The sequence below is a fragment of the Somniosus microcephalus genome, chromosome 4 (genome assembly GCF_052327205.1).
Source record: "Somniosus microcephalus isolate GS21.2 chromosome 4, FLI_Smic_1.0, whole genome shotgun sequence".
In the NCBI taxonomy this organism is placed as follows: Eukaryota; Metazoa; Chordata; class Chondrichthyes; order Squaliformes; family Somniosidae; genus Somniosus; species Somniosus microcephalus.
The window spans coordinates 200,072,756-200,093,128 of record NC_140990.1 but is presented as its reverse complement, the minus strand read 5'-3'; the positions used below and the strand labels follow the sequence as shown (position 1 = coordinate 200,093,128).

The 20,373-nt window shown below is 48.1% G+C and overlaps 1 protein-coding gene across 1 annotated transcript in view; it reads left to right on the top strand.

The window, feature by feature from the left end:
* The first annotated feature begins 13,378 nt into the window (after positions 1–13,378).
* LOC147120128 (collagen alpha-3(VI) chain-like) overlaps positions 13,379–20,373 on the top strand; it is a 94,579-nt gene continuing 87,584 nt past the window's right edge. Inside the window, exons 1-2 of the mRNA XM_085984207.1 lie at positions 13,379–13,445; positions 13,960–14,544. Coding sequence (XP_085840333.1) covers positions 13,379–13,445; positions 13,960–14,544 — 652 coding nt within the window. The remainder of the gene's footprint in view (positions 13,446–13,959; positions 14,545–20,373) is intronic.

The following is a 20,373-nucleotide window of genomic DNA, read 5'->3' as shown; positions in this document are numbered from 1 at the left end:
GAATTAAGGGTGGAAATAGTGGAGGCTCTGGCCACAATCTTTCAATCCTCCTTGGATGTGGGAGCAGTGCCTGAGGACTGGAGGGTTGCAAATGTTACACCCTTGTTCAAAAAAGGGGAGAAGGTAACTGCAGACCAGTCAGCCTAACATCAGTGGTGGGGAAACTTTTAGAGACAATATTATTTTTCACTGGGAAAAACATGGGTTAATAAATGAAAGCCAGCACTGATTTGTGTCTGACAAACATGATTGAGTTTTTTGATGAAGTAATGAAGAGGGCTGATGAGGATAATGAGTTGATGTTGTGTATATTCATTTTCAAATGGAGTTTGATAAAGTATCAAATAATAGACTTGTTAGCAAAATTGAAGCCCATGGGATTAAATGGGCAGTAGCAGCATGGATACAAATTGGCTAAGGGACAGAAAGCAGAGAGTTGTGGTGAACGGTTGTTTTTCAGACTGGAGGGAAGTAGACGGTGGTGTCCCCCAGAGGTCGGTAATGGGACCACTGCTCTTTTTGATATATATTAATGACATGGACTTGAGTATATAGGGAATAATTTCAAAATTGGCAGATGACACAAAACTCAGAAATATAGTAAACAGTGAAGAGGATAGCAGCAGACTTCAGGAGGACGAACAAACTGGCGAAATGGCCAGACACATGCCAGATGAAATTTAATGCAGAGAAGTGTGAAGTGATGCATTTTGGAAGGAAAAATGAGGAGAGGCAAGATAAACTAAATGGTACAATTTTAAAGGGGGTGCAGGAACAGAGAGACCTGGGGGAGTATGTACACAAATCTTTGAAGGTGGCAGGACAAGTTGATATGGCTGTTAAAAAAGCATACGGGATCCTTCGCTTAATTAATAGGGGCATAGAATACAAAAGCAAAGAAGCCTTTATAAAGCACAGAATAGGCCTCAGCTGGAGAATCGGGGGGAATTTTAACTACCAGAAATGGGCAGGTTGGGGGGGATGTTAAAATGTTAAAATTCTGTATCCCAAACACCAAACCACCTCCAACTCGTGCACTTCCGGTTTTAACTGAGGCGAGATGGGGGTGGGTGGGGGGGGGGCAACCAACCCGCTCGCAGGAGGCAGGTTGTCAATTTAAATATTCTAATGAGGCCGGGAGCCTCACATTTAACCATCGGGCCTCGGGAAACCCAACAGTCAAAGGGAGGTGAGGACTGCTGGATCCATGATGTAAGTGCCTTTCCACTTACCTGCTGGATGCAGCTTACCTGCTTCATTCACCCCCCGCGATTGGACACCCCGACCAAACCTTCCGATCTCCTCCATGAGGTCTCCAGCCTCAGCCCCAGATCCTTCTGATCTGACCCCTGCTCTGGCCTCCGATCTTCCTTGTGACATCTGGAATCCGATCACCCCGGCCTCCGATCTCCCCCAGCTCAGGACTCCCAATCTTCCTCCTCATGCTCCTGCCTCCGACCTCCCCCAGCTCAGGATTCCCAATCTTCCTCCCCATGCTCCGGCCTCCGATCTCCCCCAGCTCAGGACTCCCAATCTTCCTCCCCATGCTCTGGCCTCCGACCTCCCCCGGCTCAGGACTCCCAATCTTCCTCCCCATGCTCTGGCCTCCGACCTCCCCCAGCTCAGGACTCCCAATCTTCCTCCCCATGCTCTGGCCTCCGACCTCCCCCGGCTCAGGATTCCCAATCTTCCTCCCCATGCTCCGGCCTCCGACCTCCCCCGGCTCAGGATTCCCAATCTTCCTCCCCATGCTCCGGCCTCCGACCTCCCCCAGCTCAGGACTTCCAATCTTCCTCCCCATGCTCCGGCCTCCGATCTCCCCCGGCTCAGGATTCCCAATCTTCCTCCCCATGCTCTGGCCTCCGACCTCCCCCAGCTCAGGATTCCCAATCTTCCTCCCCATGCTCCGGCCTCCGACCTCCCCCAGCTCAGGACTCCCAATCTTCCTCCCCATGCTCCGGCCTCCGATCTCCCCCGGCTCAGGATTCCCAATCTTCCTCCCCATGCTCCGGCCTCCGACCTCCCCCAGCTCAGGACTCCCAATCTTCCTCCCCATGCTCCGGCCTCCGACCTCCCCCAGCTCAGGATTCCCAATCTGCCTCCCCATGCTCCGGCCTCCGACCTCCCCCAGCTCAGGATTCCCAATCTTCCTCCCCATGCTCTGGCCTCCGACCTCCCCCAGCTCAGGATTCCCAATCTTCCTCCCCATGCTCCGGCCTCCGACCTCCCCCAACTCAGGACTCCCAATCTTCCTCCCCATGCTCCGGCCTCCGACCTCCCCCAGCTCAGGATTCCCAATCTTCCTCCCCATGTGCCGGCCTCCGACCTCCCCTAGCTCAGGACTCCCAATCTTCCTCCCCATGCTCCGGCCTCTGACCTCCCCCGGCTCAGGACTCCCAATCTTCCTCCCCATGCTCCGGCCTCCGATCTCCCCCGGCCCAGGACTCCCAATCTTCCTCCCCATGCTCCGGCCTCCGATCTCCCCCGGCCCAGGATTCCCAATCTGCCTCCCCATGCTCCGGCCTCCGATCTCCCCCGGCTCAGGATTCCCAACATTCCTCCCCATGCTCCGGCCTCCGACCTCCCCCAGCTCAGGATTCCCAATCTGCCTCCCCATGCTCCGGCCTCCGATCTCCCCCGGCTCAGGACTCCCAATCTTCCTCCCCATGCTCCGGCCTCCGATCTCCCCCGGCTCAGGATTCCCAATCTTCCTCCCCATGCTCCGGCCTCCGATCTCCCCCGGCTCAGGATTCCCAACATTCCTCCCCATGCTCCGGCCTCCGATCTCCCCCGGCTCAGGATTCCCAATCTTCCTCTCCATGCTTCGGCCTCCCCGATCCCCCCTGGCTAACAATCCCGATCTTGCTCCCATGCTCCATGATCTCCCCCGGCTCAGGACTCCCAATCTTCCTCCCCCCACCCCTGGCCTCCCCGATCCCTCCATCCCTCCTCTCCACTCCCCGGCTGTGGCCTGGTGACAAAGGCCTACCTGCCCGTCAGCCAGCCAACCTCTTAATCTGGATGGCAGTGGCCAGGAAATGGAGACAAAAATTGTTAATCAGGTCCTGCCATTAAAAATTACTGGGCCTTTGGGAAACCCGTTCTTCCGGTAGCTGGGATTGTTCTCCTTAGAACAGAGAAGGTTTAGGGGGAGATTTAATAGAGGTGTTCAAAATTATGAGGGGTTTTGATGGAGTAAATAAAGAGGAACTGTTTCCAGTGGCAGAAGAGTAGGTAACCAGAGGGCACAGATTTAAGGGCCTGGATTTTGTTGTGACAATGACGGCAAAACTGTCAGCATTCACCGTCATTACCCCTCTGAAACTGACCGTAACTTCAGGATATTACGCACGTGCAGATAAACATGGAAATCCTGAAGTTGTGGTCAGTCATTCCCTGCTCCGCCACAGGCTGCACTGTGGAATTCCTGATTGCCAGCAAGCAGTGAAAGCACTTGAACTGACAAAAACTTCTCCTTTCCTGCTCTAATATCGCTACTAATCACCCCATAAAAAGTTAAGCCTTGTTGAAAGAGGTGTAACTGGGGTTTTACTGCCAAACAACCATTCTGGCCCTGAAAAACGAATTTATATTTGTGGAATGCCACATTTCTCCAGTATGAAAAAGATGACTAGATTTTTAAAATAATAAAAGATATAGGGTGTGCAATTTGGCTGCTTTTTACCTGCCATTAGCACCTCCATGGGGCACTAACGGGGTGCAAATGGGTTTTTGCCCAGGCGCGGCGATATTAGTGCCTCACGCTAAATTGGGCCGGGTTTTTTCTGAGGTGCCGAGAGCGCCCCGCTCCTGTAGGTACGTTCCCACTTGGGCTTGCCCAGTGATGATGATGTCATCGCCGTGCACATTAGCGCCCCGGATGCAAAATTCGGCCGCACTCCCTCACTTACCGCCTGGCGCTAACAACGACAGCATCAGCTGTCGAGTTGCAGTCGGGAGTCGGCTCTGCGTGTGCTATTTAAAGGCGCCATCTTGGGAAACTTTTTTGTCAGCCATAACTCTGCTGAGACATTGTCAGACAAGCTGCTGAACATATCCAATTGCACATCACTGAATCGAGTAGCCCTCTCCCTCTCCCTTGCAGCAGCCATGACACAACGCGGCCTCAGTAGCTGAGAGGTCACACTCAAGTGGAGCAGTGCTGGTGATGAGCAGCTGCAGCTTGAAATTACCTCCCCTTTAAGAGCTGGAATAAGTCAGAGTCAAGGCATGAAGGCTGATTGCTGAATGCCAGTCAGCTGAGATTGGGTAGCGCTCTGGCAATAGCGCCCCTGCAGTGCTCCACTGAGATCATTAGCGACTCCTGGGATGAAATTGCCCAATTTTGCAACATTTTTCAATGGATTTCGCCGGGCGCTAACTTTCGCACCCATATTGTTTATGATATTTCAGCTTCTACCTTAACCCCATATGTATGTCCCAACTTTATTTCGCTCCCTGTAAATTTTTTAAAAAGTGAATGATAAAACCTGTTTTTTATTTGCTGGTTTGCTGTTTGTGAGAATTCTTCAATGTGATTGGCTGCTTAGACAGCTTGATGATGTCACTGCTGCTGTACGCTGGAGATCCCTTTTTGACAGCGCTACAAGCAAATTAAGGTCGAGAAAGCTGAAGTTTTCTCCACAGAGATTGCGAGCTCCTTGTGGAAAGCTTTCTTCGAGATCAGCAGCAATCGCCATCGCTTTGCCACTGACTGCAAATTCAGGGCCAAAGTGATTGGCCAAAGAACCAGAGGTGACATGAGGACATTTTGTTTTTTGTGCAGTGATTTGTTCTGATCTGGAATGCACTGCCTGAAAGGGGCAGTGGAAGCAGATTCAATAATAACTTTCAAAATGGAATTGGATAAATACTTGAAGGGAAATTATTTACAGGGCTATGGGGAGAGAGCAGGAGGAGTGGGACTAGCTCTACCAAAGAGCCAGCACAGACACAATGAGCTTAATGGCCTCCTTCTGTGCTGTATGATTCTATAATATATATATATATTTATTTGTAATTGAATTTTCAACATAAACACCAATTCATTCAATGTAAATGATCTGTTTCCTTTTTTAACTGTCAATAAGTAATTCGCAATCACACTTATCATTGTTCACATGTTGTTTATCTGAGCAGTTAATAATATTTGCTCATAAATTTAAATCAATTCCAGACTTGCCTAAAATAAAGCTTTAACATTTCACGCTTTAGTTTCATTAAAAGTCTTCTCGGAAAAGCAAAGAAACTCACAAGTCCTCATAACATGAGAGAACATAACCTTCTACCCCTTCTGCTGTTAATGCACATGGTGCCATGAGGAAATGTTGTAAACTGCACATGCACAGATTGCAAACTGCAAATGCTCAGACTTCACAGATGTGGTTTAAAGCTCTTTCCAACTGCTGTGAAATAAACTATCTAGCCTTTTCTAATTTGTTCTTGGAATGTGCATGATTCTGAAAGGCAGTGTTTATTGTCCTATCCCTAGTTGCTGTGAAGTGGCCCTAAGAGTGTGGGATTGGAGCCACATGTAGACCAGACTGGGTAGGCGTGGCAGGTTTTTATAATAATTCCACAGCTTTCATGCATATGTTTCTAGTACTAGCCACGTTAGGATTTGAACCCAACCTCTGGATTGCAAATCCAGTACCAGAACCATGGGGCTACAGTACCCCAGTCTTCTGACAGAGGCTTGAAGTAAAACTGTTAATTAACCTATTAAAGGACATACAAAATAATTGAATAGATCAATTTAATCATGTTATTGTTAAAGATGCAATTTTTTGATTCTTTTGTAATTTGTTTAAAACCTAATTTTGCACATTGAAATTTCAAATATTAAGAAGAAAATGGTGGACATTTTTTATTAATATTTTGTGTGATTCAGTTGGTCTATCAACAATCAGGGACAAGTGTCTGTTTAAATTGGAATTTTCCATTATAAGTGTTGTGGTAAACCACTTTTGTCGTTCACTATCGTTACACTATAGTTATCACTGTTATATCGTTACTCTATGGTTATCACTGTTCACACTGTTGTATCACTGTACGAGGTCGCCTCTTGTCATGCTGTTATACCTGGGCTGACCACTGCTGACTCCGCCCATGGCTCCACCTACCTGCCCAGGTATAAAGGTGGTCGACTGGCTGGTATTCCTCCTTGTTGGATCCGATCACCCACGAGGGTGGGCTCTGTTAATTAGCCAATAAAAACCTATAGTTACTTTCTTAACTCGTCGCTTTTCATTGGATGAATTGATAGGTATATCAATTTTATTGGCTAAATTTTAAAATGTCGACACTTGAGCAGTCAAACGACCAGTCAAATGACCAGCCAAGCGACCAGCCAGACGCCCAGCTACAACAGCCACAGCAGCCAGCCTGGCTGCGAGCCCTCCGACCACCGTACCTGGATCTAAAACCACAGGCAGAAAACTCAGCCCTCGACTTCGAACACTGGCTGAGCTGTTTCGAATCCTACCTGGGAGAATCCGGCGTGCCTCAGAAATCCATGCTAAGAGTTCTGACCGCCCAAGTGAGCCCTAAAGTATTCGCACTCATCCGGGACCTTAAAACATATGAAGCCGCCATCAACCTGCTGAAACAACAGTACCAGAGCCCAGTAAACTCCTAAGATCCCGCCCGCAACAGCCAGGAGAGTCGGTAGATGAATTTTTACGGGCGCAACAAGCACTCGGCAGGGACTGTGACTTTAAAGCGGTATCAGCGGCAGAAAATACTGAAGATAATGTCCGCGATGCCTTCGTGAAAGGCCTGCGGTCCGACTACGCACGGCAAAGACTTCTTGAAGCAAAGGACCTTGACCTGAACACAGCTGCAGCCCTCGCTCGCTCCCTAGAAGTGGCCCATCGGGACCTCGAGGCGTACTCCAGGTACAGTAATTTGCGACCCTGGGACTCGGGACCGACCCCGACACCCCTCGCAGCGCCGCCCCTGGGACCTACCTCTGCGTCGGCATCCCAGACCCGATCGGGACCGCCACCCCCGGTACCGGCTGCGACTTCGGACCCCCGCGATCGGGCCGCCGGCTGCTTCTTCTGCGGCCAGGCGAAACGTCCTAGGGCGCGCTGCCCAGCGAGAAACGCGACGTGCTCAAGCTGCCTGAAGAAAGGCCACTTTGCTAAGGCCTGCAGAGGCCAACAGAGATCAACAGAGGCCAGCAGTGCCTCATGCGAGTTGTGGGGGCGGCCATCTTCCATCAAGGCCACAGATGCCAGCATCCCCACGTGTGAGTCATGGGGGCGGCCATCTTTGATCCAGGCAACCGACACCAGCAGTGCCTCATGTGAGTTGTGGGGGCAGCCATCTTCTCCGCCATTTTGTCCAACCTCGTGGGCGCCGCCATTTTACCCTCCACGCTCGACCGCCACCTCGCCTCCGGACTCGACCACCGCCTCACCCGCAGACTACGGCAGCTCGCTGAGCCACACACTAGCCTCCGTCACACTGGACCAAGCCCGCCCGCACCACCTGTCCAAGTCCATGATGGACATCAAAGTAAACGGCCGCGCCACGACCTGCCTGTTCGACAGCGGAAGCACGGAGAGTTTCATCCACCCAGACACGGTGAGCCACTACTCCCTCACTGTCCGGCCAACACGCAACCGGATCGCGATGGCATTGAGGTCCCACGCCACAGACATCAGCGGCTACTGTGTCGTGACCCTGTCGGTTAAGGGCACGGAGTATAAAAATTTTAAACTCCTCGTCCTCCCCCAGCTCTGCGCTGCCGTCCTACTAGGGCTGGACTTCCAATCCCACCTCCAAAGCGTCACTCTAGCATACGGCGGACCCCTCCCCCCACTCACAGTCGACAACCAGCAGCCTTTAAACCGCCCACCGCGTAACACCTGCGGCCTATCCACCCTCAAGGTCCCGCCACCTTCCCTATTCGCTAACCTCACCCCCAACTGCAAACCCGTCGCTACCAAGAGCAGGCGGTACAGCGCCGGGGACAGAGCCTTCATTAGCTCTGAGGTGCAGCGTCTCCTGAAGGAGGGCATCATCGAGGGGAGCAGCAGCCCCTGGCGTGCCCAGGTCGTGGTCGTTAAGACCGGCAATAAAAACCGCCTGGTCATCGACTACAGCCAGACCATAAACCGGTACACCCAGCTGGACGCATACCCCCTTCCCCGCATATCTGATATGGTCAATCAGATTGCACAATACCGAGTATTCTCTACCATCGACCTTAAGTCGGCCTACCACCAACTCCCTATCCACCCTGAGGACCGCCAGTATACCGCCTTCGAGGCGAATGGCCGCCTCTACCACTTCCTTAGGGTTCCCTTCGGCGTCACCAACGGGGTTTTGGTCTTCCAAAGGGAGATGGACCGGATGGTTGACCAGAACGGGCTGCACGCCACGTTCCCCTATCTAGATAACGTCACCATCTGCGGCCGCGACCGGCAGGACCATGATGTTAATCTGGAGAGATTCCTCCGTACGGCCCAACGGCTGAACCTCACCTACAATAAGGAGAAATGTGTGTTTAACACCTCACGCCTTGCCATCCTCGGCTGCGTAGTAGAGGACGGACTCATCGGCCCCGACCCCGAAAGAATGCGCCCCCTCATGGAGTTACCCCTCCCCCACTGCCCAAAGGCGCTGAAGAGAACCCTGGGGCTCTTCGCCTACTATGCCCAATGGGTGCCCAATTATGCGGACAAAGCCAGACCCCTCATGAAGTCCACATCCTTCCCCCTTACGGAGGAAGCGTGCGCTGCCTTCTCCCTCATTAAGGGAGACATTGCTAAGGCCACAATGCACGCGGTGGATGAGTCCATCCCCTTCCAAGTGGAGAGCGATGCATCCGACTTCGCCCTAGCCGCTACCCTTAACCAGGAGGGGAGACCGGTGGCCTTCTTCTCAAGGACCCTACAGGGCCCTGAGATCCGACACTCGTCGGTCGAGAAGGAGGCCCAGGCGATTGTGGAGGCTGTACGACGCTGGAGGCACTACCTGGCAGGCAAACGATTTACCCTCCTCACCGACCAGCGTTCGGTCGCTTTTATGTTTAATAACAAGCTGAGGGGTAAAATCAAGAACGACAAGATCTTGAGGTGGAGAATCGAACTCTCCACCTATGATTATGATATCTTGTACCGGCCAGGTAAGCTGAACGAACCCCCTGATGCTCTATCACGAATTACATGCGCCAACGCGCAAATTGATAGACTTCAGACCCTCCACAACGACCTCTGCCACCCCGGAGTCACCAGACCTTACCACTTCATTAAGGCCCGCAACCTGCCCTACTCCATCGAGGAGGTCAGGACCATGACCAGGAACTGCCAGACCTGTGCCGAGTGCAAACCGCATTTCTTTAGGCCGGACAGAGCAAGCCTGATCAAGGCCACCCGCCCCTTCGAGCGCTTGAGCATCGATTTTAAGGGGCCCCTCCCGTCCTCTGACCGTAATGTGTACTTCCTCAATATTGTTGATGAGTACTCCCGTTTCCCCTTCGCCTTCCCCTGCCCAGACATGACCAGTACCACGGTCATTAAATGCCTGAACGACCTCTTCGCCTTGTTCGGGTTCCCAAACTATATACATAGTGACCGGGGCTCCTCCTTCATGAGCGAGGAACTCCGCCAGTTCCTACTAGCAAGAGGTATTGCTGCAAGCAGGACCACCAGCTACAACCCTCGAGGGAACGGCCAGGTGGAAAGAGAGAACGCGACTGTATGGAAGGCCGTCCTCTTAGCCTTAAAGTCTAAGGGCCTCCCAACCTCCCGCTGGCAGGAAGTCCTCCCGGCAGCGCTGCATTCCATCCGGTCACTACTTTGCACTGCCATTAACGCCACCCCCCATGAACGAATGTTTGTTTTCCCCAGGAAGTCGACTACGGGAACCACGCTACCAACCTGGCTGACCTCTCTGGGGCCCGTCCTGCTGCGAAAGCATGTGAGGGCCCATAAAACGGACCCCCTGGTCGAGAGGGTGAACCTCCTGCACGCCAACCCTCAGTACGTCTATGTGGCATACCCAGACGGGCGGGAGGACACAGTCTCCTTGCGAGACCTCGCACCCTCGGGCATTCCGGAGACACCACCTTCACCCCCCCCCAGCCCCCCCCCCCGATTCCAGCTCAGGTAGACGGCATGCCGGAACCCCACGAGCCCTCGCCGACCACGCAGACACCAGCATCACCACCGGAGAATGCAACACCGACGATCGGAAAGGCTTACGAGGCCTCCGGACAGACTGACATACCAGAACTGGTAGTACACATCACCCCGCCGGACTCAAATCTAAACAAGGGGTGAATGTGGTAAACCACTTTTGTCGTTCACTATCGTTACACTATAGTTATCACTGTTATATCGTTACTCTATGGTTATCACTGTTCACACTGTTGTATCACTGTACGAGGTCGCCTCTTGTCACGCTGTTATACCTGGGCTGACCACTGCTGACTCCGCCCATGGCTCCACCTACCTGCCCAGGTATAAAGGTGGTCGACTGGCTGGTATTCCTCCTTGTTGGATCCGATCACCCACGAGGGTGGGCTCTGTTATTTAGCCAATAAAAACCTATAGTTACTTTCTTAACTCGTCACTTTTCATTGGATGAATTGATAGGTATATCAAGTGTCAGTTTCAATAATAAATGTTCACATAAAATAGTGACAATAGTAAGTGATGTCTGTCGACAGGAATTATGCACAAACGCAAGAATTTTCATTAGACACTAGTCAATCTCAATGAAATTGTACACAGTGAGTCAAAACCAAGTGTTAGTCTTCAGGTGAAGTGAGATTACAGGATGGGGAATATTTCTATGAGGGAGCACCAACATTATTCAGTCCTCAGTTTAAAGTCAGCAGCCAATTTTAATCTGGTGTGGGAATTACAGGTGTTGGGGACAAAGCGTGCCACCATCTATCTGGATCCTCATTTTAATCTCCCATTATTGATTCCCTCCTGAAGCCAGTGGGATGGATGGGAGTGAAAAATCCCACAATTGAAGGTTAAAATTGCGTCGGGGTCAGTATTACATCATCAGATCCCTACAATTCAATATTTATGAGGACCCCACCTGCCTACCTCTTGACCTTCTCACAGATCCCTGCCCTCCTACCACCTCTTCACTCGCATTGATCCCTACCTTCCTATCACCCCTTCATTCCTATCAGTACCCCTACCTGTTTCTCTTTAAACTACCTACTGAACCCCTCTAACCTCCCTTTCCCTCACTCTACTGTCATTCACTTCATCCCAACCTTCCATCCACTCCCTCCTCCATGAAAGGCCAGAATCTGCCTTACCCTCAATCTGTTTCCATTTTCCCCTCCCTTTCTATTTGTTCCCCTCATGACAATGAGGAAAGACACTCTTCCATCTGCCTCTCTCTTACCAGTGTATGCCTTTCTGTCTGCCTTTCTTTCTCACAGGTGTAAGCCATTAGAACATTTATCTTTTCTAATCATCAACAAAAAACAGGTTGGATAATTAGTTGTCTTCAAAATACATTTTCTTCTTAAAAATTGAACGTTAACAAAGACACTTGATCCCTTTCAGCTTAATACATTTTCTGAAGTTTATAGAACACCAATGCTACAAGAGGTTACATAATTAGTAACTTACTTTTTCACTCTCTCAAACACACAAATGCACACAGTAAGACGTGTATATTTTTACTCCAGTCTAACAGTACTTAGAGTTCGGACCCGTATTGGAACAGACAACTCGAGATAAAGATTTCAGGGTAACTATTCTTTACTTAAAATCAACACCGATAACAAGCAAGTACAAGTATACAGATGTACTAACACCAGCGAGTGATCAGTTCGGTGGTGACTAGTAGGTTCTCTTCTCTGTGTGACCGATCAAGCCGCCCAACTCACTGCGGCAGCCCCTAGTGTCTTTCGGCTGCACTTTTTATACCCTAAAACTTAGCAGACCGCCTAATGCGTACGTGTCCCAGACCACGTTAACAATGGCTAGTAGTTGTTTTTCTTTCTCCTCTCCTCATCTGTTAGTCAGTGGGCCTCGAGGCCAGTTACGCCATTGTCTGAAGAAGTTCCTGTTAACAATGGCTCGAAGGTTTGTCTTATAGAACTCTCAATGCCCACTTCTTTATCTGTGATTTTTACGGAATTTGCCCAGTAACACGGCCCTCAGTCTCTCAAGGTATGCTGGTCCATTAAATTTGGTCAACTTTGAGTTTAGTCAAGTAACTTTACAGTGATGATGTATTCTTACACACAGTCTTTGCTTAAAAAACTATCGAATATAAACTGTACTGGAATGAAATTCTTGAAATTTGTCCTCTTGTTTTTCTTCAAATCATTTTGAAAAACGTCTGAACAGAAACCGCTAGAAGTTAAAGAAAAATATTCCAACAGTTAATCTACTCAATATACTGCTGCACTCATGGAAAGTGGGTGTACTGCACATGCTCAGATTTCAGAATCATAATTAAGTTAACAACCTTAGGCAAAAATATTAAGTTTAAGCCCAGGCTTTGGAAGAGGCTAAGGAGTTCAATTAAAAACTTAAATCATTCAATTCAATTCAATTCAATTCAAATCGCTTTATTGGCATGACAAGGTACATCTTATGTTGCCAAAGCATCGAAAAACATTTATGGTTGAACACATAAACGCAGATCTATCCATACAGTGTATAAACAGATATATCCCTGAGTGTATAAATATACATTCGTATAATTTGTATATACTCTTTTCTTAGATTTAATGGTTGTCCCTCTGTTTATGGCAAGCTGTAACATAGTGTGCTGCTAAGGTTACACAATTTCTCTGTTCCCCTAGTAGGTATGGGAGTTTTTGGTCGTCATTCAAATTTCTGAATTCAGGGCATATTTTTGTGAATTTTGGGTAGAAATTCTCCCTTATGCCCTGATATTTTCCACAAGCTGTGAGGAAGTGCATCTCTGTCTCCACCACTCCCTGACTGCAGTGAGAGCATATCCTGTCCTCTCTTGGCAGCCGGGTCTGCCTGTGTCTACCTTTTTCGATGGCCAGGCTATGTTCACTAAGTCTGTACATTGTCAAGGTTTTTCTCAGTTTGCTATCCTTTACCATGGTCAGGTATTCAGCCATGTTGTATTGTCTGTTTAGGGCCAAGTAGCAAATGAGTTTGTTTTGGGCTTTTGTTGTTTCTGCCCAATATGACAGATATTTATAAACGACTGTTTATAAATGTAATTATGTTATCATGAAATATATACATATAATGTTGTTTAAGCCCTATTTTGGATATTAGAATATTGAAAAGAATTCAGCTGAAATTTTTTGAATTCATTTTGAGCCATTTGTGAAAAAATGAGACTGGGAAGTCAGATTGTTCAATTACCAGGTGCCATGTTTGCCGTGTGATTCCCAATATAAATGTGGGCATTGGAATTTATATTGGAAACAAATCAGCACAAAAGTGTGGCAAAAAGTCACAATACAAGTAAGCTTTGTAGACAGGAGGTGCACACAGACATAGGGTTTTTAATAAGCTATAGGCAGATATACAAACAAATTCATTTGGACATATGTAGCATCTTAACCATTAATTAAATGAACAGAACTATTGTTGAGTGTTAAGTATTTGATTGCGTGAGAGTCTTCCGAAAAGATGATAAATCTAGGAAGGTAAATGAGTGAGATCAAACAGCGATATAATTATCTAACAGTGGAATAAACTGCCGCTTGACCTGTGGCAGAATAGCACTGAAGCTTGATAGCACAGCAATGTGGAAGTACAGGAACCAATGACAAAATAGGATTGCAATCTACTGTGGGTGAGGTGAAACAGGTATTACATAAACCAGGATAATAATGATTGCAAATAAGCATGAATTGAATTTTTCAAATTACAGATTTCAACGCACTGTCTACTGTTTTCTAACACCTTTTCAAATATTGTTCTTAATTTATCAATATATAAGTATTCACACTTATTTAATTTTTAATTTCTTCAGCCAGGAAAAGAGATATTGTCTTCCTAATCGATGGCTCTCCTGCAATGGGGAGATCATTTCATCAAGTCCGTGCATTTCTTATTAAAGTAATTCAGGAGCTCGATATTGGACCTGACAAAGATCAAGTTGCTGTGGTACAATACAGTGCTGACTCAAAAGTTGAATTTGGCCTCAATATTCATTCAACAAAGAATGAGATTTTGAATGCAATAAAAAAGCTGAAACTGAAAACAGGAAGACCCCTCAACACTGGTGCTGCACTGGACTATGTTACAAAGAATGTCTTCAGTCCATCTGCTGGGAGCAGAAGAGATGCTGGAGCTTCACAAATCCTGGTGCTCATCACTGCTGGGAAATCCAGAGATGATGTTGGACAGGCAGCAGATGCAGTGAAACAGGCTGGTATAGTGCCCATTGCTATTGGAGCCAAGAGTGCAGATATATCGGAGCTACAACAGATCGTATATGAATCCAATTTTGTCTTGAAACTGAGCGACTTCCAGGAATTGCAAACTATTCATCAAGAGCTGCTATCTAAAGTTAGAGCAGTGTTTGTGATTGAAGAACCAATTCCTCCCACTGAAGGTAAATTTACTTGCAGACTGAGCACAAAACCAGGAGACATGGGTTTAAAATAACAGTCCTAAAATGGGATTATAGATCAGAAAGTATTTCCCACTCACCCCTACCACCAGAGTAGTGGGTATTGGGAACAGACCCCAGCAATATTATTTGAGGCTGAGTCACTTCATTCCTTTAAAGCAAACAAGATAAACATCTGTTTGAAAACAGAACAGGCTATAAGGGTAGATATAAGGGGCAGTTTTCAAACTGCACTTCTGGACACCAGAGTGGATATTGGAAATTCAGTCATGCGCTGTGCATGATTTTCCAACTCTTGGGGCTGGATTTTCATTCAGGAGTCGGGTAGGAGGCGGGACTACAACTTTCAGGGTTGTAGTCCCGCCTCCATCGAGATGTGGCCAATCCACGCAATTTTAACTTGATTGACCTTGTTGAGCCTGCCCAGCGGGCTCAGCAGGCCAATTAAGGGCCATCCGGCAACAGGTGACGTCACAGACTGAAATTTCATCTGTCAACAGGTTTTGACAGATGAAATATCAGCGTTTCACAGCTGTTTGAAGCTGTCAAACACTGACAGTCTTACTTCTAACCTGAGCCCTTCTCCACAGACTCAGTTAGAAACCTCTCCTGCACAGAAAGCTGAAGACTGTCACTTTTGACAGTTAGCAGACATTCTGCTTTCTGTGCTGGTGAGATGAGGGACTCCCGAGACCTAAAGGAAGGAAGGCTGAAAAGGTAAAAAAAGGTAATTTAAACTTCTTTACACACTTTAGACACACCAAACACACTTACCCTTGCACTCATGCACCCATCACTCACCTGAACACTGACATCTCGACCCCTCCAAATCCTTCAACCCGACGGCCCGCCTCGCAAACTTGGCGTGGTTTGGAGCTGTCAGGAATCCAAGACTTCAGCATTAAAAATAGGGATTAGGCTGAAAACTGCCTGTTAACTACCTGTTAACAGGCAGTTAATTGGCACTTATCCCTTCCCGCCTCGGGTAGGCGGGTCCCAGTGCGGGGCGGGTACCCGCCTCCTTTGAAACTGGCATGGAGGTGGGTTGGGTGCGGGATGGGGTCGGGATCCCCGATTTCAGGATTTTAACCCCCCACATGCCTCCAATCCTGCCTCCACGGCCCATTGAACATCGAGCCCTTAATGTTAGTAGTTAGGAAATCATGCACAACCTGGCCAAATTGCTTATATGCTCACCAAGACTGTGTGGTTCCTCGCTGGAAGCATAAAGTCAGAATAATGTCCTGGGTATTAACAGGGGTGGTTTACGTAGGCAGGGCAGGCGGAGTTTCAGGCGGGAAACCCAGAGGCCCGGGTTTCCCTGCATGCTGAGCTCCACAGCGGCATCTTTTGTCATTGACAGGTTCCCCGGCCGGAAGTCAGCCTCATTAATAGGCTTGGATTCCAGTTGGTTGGCGAGGACTCTGGAGCAGGCCGCAGGAGCAGGTAGGTCCGATCCACAACGCGGCGGGGGTTCAATCCCGGGAAGGATCCTATTCCCGACCTGGGGCAGTTGGGTTGGGGGGGTGGTCCAATCCCGGGGGTCTTTGTATGTGGGGGGTAGTCTGATGGACGGGGAGCTTGGGCTGCTGGGGGGAAGCACTCCTGCTCCTCCTGGCCAATAAGCAGTGCTGTAAAGGCACTTACCATCTCCCGAAGCTGTCCTCTTGAGTTTTCAGGTTTCCCGAGGCCTGGGAATCCGTCCGGCCACTGTAAAACCTGCAAAGCAGGTTAAACCAGAAATAACAACAGAAAACGCTGGAAAAACTCAGCAGGCCAGGAAGACTCAGCAGGCCAGGAAGTTAAACCAGAGTCTGCCAGCCTCATTAAAATATTTAAATTGCCAACTCGCCTCCTGGGAGCGGGTTGGCTGCCTGTGCCTTGTCCCGGAAGTGGGCGGGTTGAAGGCAGGTTGGGGTCGGGTTCAGATTTTTAAAATGTTCACATCTGTCCCGACCCCTACCCACCCATTTTTGGCTGTTAAAATTCAGCCCAAACCTCCATAGAATCCAGAGGATAAATACTCTGGTTCCCTACTGCTGGAGCAGGCAGTAGTTGGGAGGGTTGGTTGTACAGTGTTGAATGAAGATGTGAAGATTGATGAGTATTCTGGAACTTTGCTCGTGTATCTTTTGGAATGCAATATATATAAAGGACTTTCTCGAGATTAAATGGAGTAGAGCCCATGCTTGGTAGATATCATGGTTTGTAGTAGAACTGCTATGGGTTGAATGGCCTTATCATGTTCTTATCAGTTAATTAAATGATCGTTTTTTAGACAAGATGTTGGAGCTTCACAAATCCTCGCGCTCATCACTGCTGGGAAATCCAGGCAGCAGATGAAGTGAATGGGCTGCTGTAGTGCCCAATGCTATCGGAAGCAAGTATACAGATACATAGAGCTACAACAGATTGTGTATAATCCCAATTTTGTTTTAAAATTGCGAGGCTTTGGGGAGTTACAAACCATTCTATGGGAACTGTTAAAACAATGGGTGTTATCGAAGCACCAACACGTATTACTGGAGGTAAAAGCCTTTGCTGAACTACGATTGTTTTCTTTTACTGAATTTATGTTAGTGAACACCAAATGAAAGAAAGTGACCAATATTGTAAGGAGAGGGGGTGGGGGGTTATCAAGACTGAGGGTACTCAATCCGGAAGTATGTTGCACCCAGTTAATCCCTTGACTGAGTTATAAATAGGTATTCCATAGCTGCAGCTAATGTCAGCAGGTCAATACAACAGCACACGTACAAACTGTGGTAGTTCTTACAGATACCCCTAATTCACCGAGACTATGCCAAAATTTCACATGTGCTGATGAGAACAAGCCACTGCAATTTTGATCTGAACTGAATAATATAAAGGATGTAAGAGTGAAAAGAGTTGGGAAGCTGCCGCTGAGATGATTGAAAACTAACGTGCAACCAAGAGTGTTAAGTCTGTGTGTTATAGTGAGAATTACTACACAGACCACAAGAGTAAATTCAACAGGTCTTTACTGGTTGGAGGTCAGGACGATACTGAATACAATATTATTACACTGTGCTTATATACCGGTGTGGTCACCACCGGTATTACGTATACAGCAGCCAAAGAAAGTAGTACCTTTCTTAAGGTGGACCAGGCTTAAGTTCTCTTAAGGTGGAACAGGTTACATACACCACAATCCTCCCTTTTTAGCTTAACAGTCATATCCCCAAATAAACATAACATATATACATATATAACTTCAGGTATAACAGTTAAAAGGTTCAGTCTCTCAGGAGGCTTTCTGATTCGGCTTGGATAACGCCTTTCAGTGGTCTCTGATTCTTGTTGTTGAGGTGCCTCCTCTAGTTGGTTGCCAATGTATTGGGTGTCATCATCATCAAGTACATTCTCGGCCAAGGTAGATGCTTCAGGTTCATGAACATCTTCCACAGCTGTCTCTGTCACAACCATGGTTTCGACCCTTGCTCTCGACTCTACCAGTTGATCCGCATGACGCCTTATCACATTATGACCAATATCTACGGTGTACATCAGATGTCCTTGTCTGGCCCGGATTGTTCCGGACTGCCATTTTTCGTTTCCATAGCCCCTTGCCATCACTGGTTGTCCTACGTCGAAAGTTCGAGTGGTCTTGCTGTTAATATGCCGAAACTGTTTGTTTTCCACTTCCCTCCGCACATTTGGTTTTAACAAGTCCAACTTGGACCGCAACCTCCTGTTATAAAACATCATAGCAGGACTTTGGTTAGTCACGGCATGATCGGCGTTTCTATATGACATCAGGAACTTATCGACCTTGTGTTGCAACGGAATCTGATCATCATTCATGGCCTTAATAGCCTTTTTGAATGTCTGGACAAATCTTTCAGCCAACCCGTTTGTCGCCGGATGATATGGGGCAGAGGTATAATGTTTAACTCCATTCTTCTTTAAGAATTGTTGGAATTCTTCCGATACAAACTGTGGTCCGTTGTCCGAACAGATCTGTTCTGGCAATCCGTTCCTTGTGAATATTGTTCTTAACACCGCAATTGTCTTTTCTGAAGTAGTGGTATTCATCTTGATGACTTCTGGCCATTTGGAATGTGCGTCCACCGCGATTAGGAACATGGAGTCCATGAATGGACCAGCAAAGTCAATGTGTACGCGTTGCCATGGGGCTGAAGGCCATTCCCATGGGTGTAGCAGTGCTATCGGAGGTACATTTTGCACTTTTAGACACCCAGCGCAGCTTTTCGTTAACTCCTCAATCTGTTGGTCAATACCCGGCCACCATACATAAGCCCTAGCAAGACTTTTCATTTTAACTCCCCCCAGATGACCTTCATGTAGTTCTTTTAAAACTCTTTTCCTTAACTTGGGAGGAATAATCACTCTTGTCCCGTACATCAAAGTACCATGGCAGACGGACAGCTGGTCTCGCCTTGCCGAGAATGCCGGTAACAGAGGATCACCCCGTGTTGGCCATCCTTTCACTGTCACCTCATAGACTCTGGACAGTGTCGGGTCATTCCTGGTTTCTCTTTCAATACTTGCATTGGTGACAGGTAAACACTCGATAATGGTCGAATGAAATAACTCAACAGGGTCAACTTCCGTCGTGTCTTCATCTTCAGGTAGTGGCAGGCGCGACAGGCCATCAGCATTGCCATGCTGTTTCGTACCTTTGAATTCTATCTGATATTGATGTGCCCCTAAGAAAAGAGACCATCTCTGGAGACGCTGTGCTGTCATCACCGAAACACCCTTCTTAGGGTTAAAAATGGACACCAACGGTTGATGGTCCGTCAGAAGTGTGAATTTTTGGCCCTGTAGGTAATGATTAAACTTCTTCACTCCCCATACAAGGCTAAGGGCCTCCCTATCGATCTGCGCATAGTTGCGCTCAGCGGAGGTCAATGATCTGGATGCAAACGCGACTGGCCTTTCCGTGCCATTTGGCAATTTATGTGAGAGTACTGCCCCAATACCATATGGAGAAGCATTACAAGCCAACCGAATAGGCAGTGTCGGGTTGAAGTGAGCCAACACTTCCTCTGAGGTGATCAATTCTTTGCTTTTGCGAAATGCCTTTTTACAGTTTTCGCCCCAGTCCCATGGTACCCCTTTCTGTAAAAGAGCGTTCAACGGATGCAGTACCGTGGATAGATTTGGCAGAAATTTATGGTAATAGTTAATTAATCCTAGAAACGACCTCAGCTGAGAGACATTCTCCGGAGCGGGAGCCTTTACAACTGCCTCTATCTTGTCAGGAGACTTATGAAGCCCCTCCCGGTCAATGACATGACCACAGTACGAGATCCGCTTCTGGAAGAACTCACATTTCTGCCGATTTACTCTAAGTCCATACTCTTTCAGTCTGTTGAGCACCAGTTCCAAGTTAGCGAGATGTTGTTCATCACCATCACCTGTGATCAGAATGTCGTCCAGGTAACATTGTGTGCCTGGAATTCCCTGTAATACCTGCTCCATGGCCCTCTGCCAAATTGCTGGAGCCGATGCCACTCCAAAAACCAGCCTATTGTACCGGTACAACCCTCGATGCGTGTTGATCGTGAGGTATTGGCGTGACTCTTCTTCAACCTCCATCTGCAAGTACGCCTGCGCCAGGTCTATCTTGGTGAAGTGTTTCCCGCCAGACAGTGAAGCGAAAATATCCTCAATCCGTGGAAGCGGATACTGCACCGTGTGAAGCACCGGATTAATGGTGATTTTGAAATCTCCACAGATGCGAACCTTCCCTGGATCTCCTGGCTTATTGTTCGCAGGACGTTTCATAACGGGAACAATGGGCGTAGCCCACTCACTCCAATC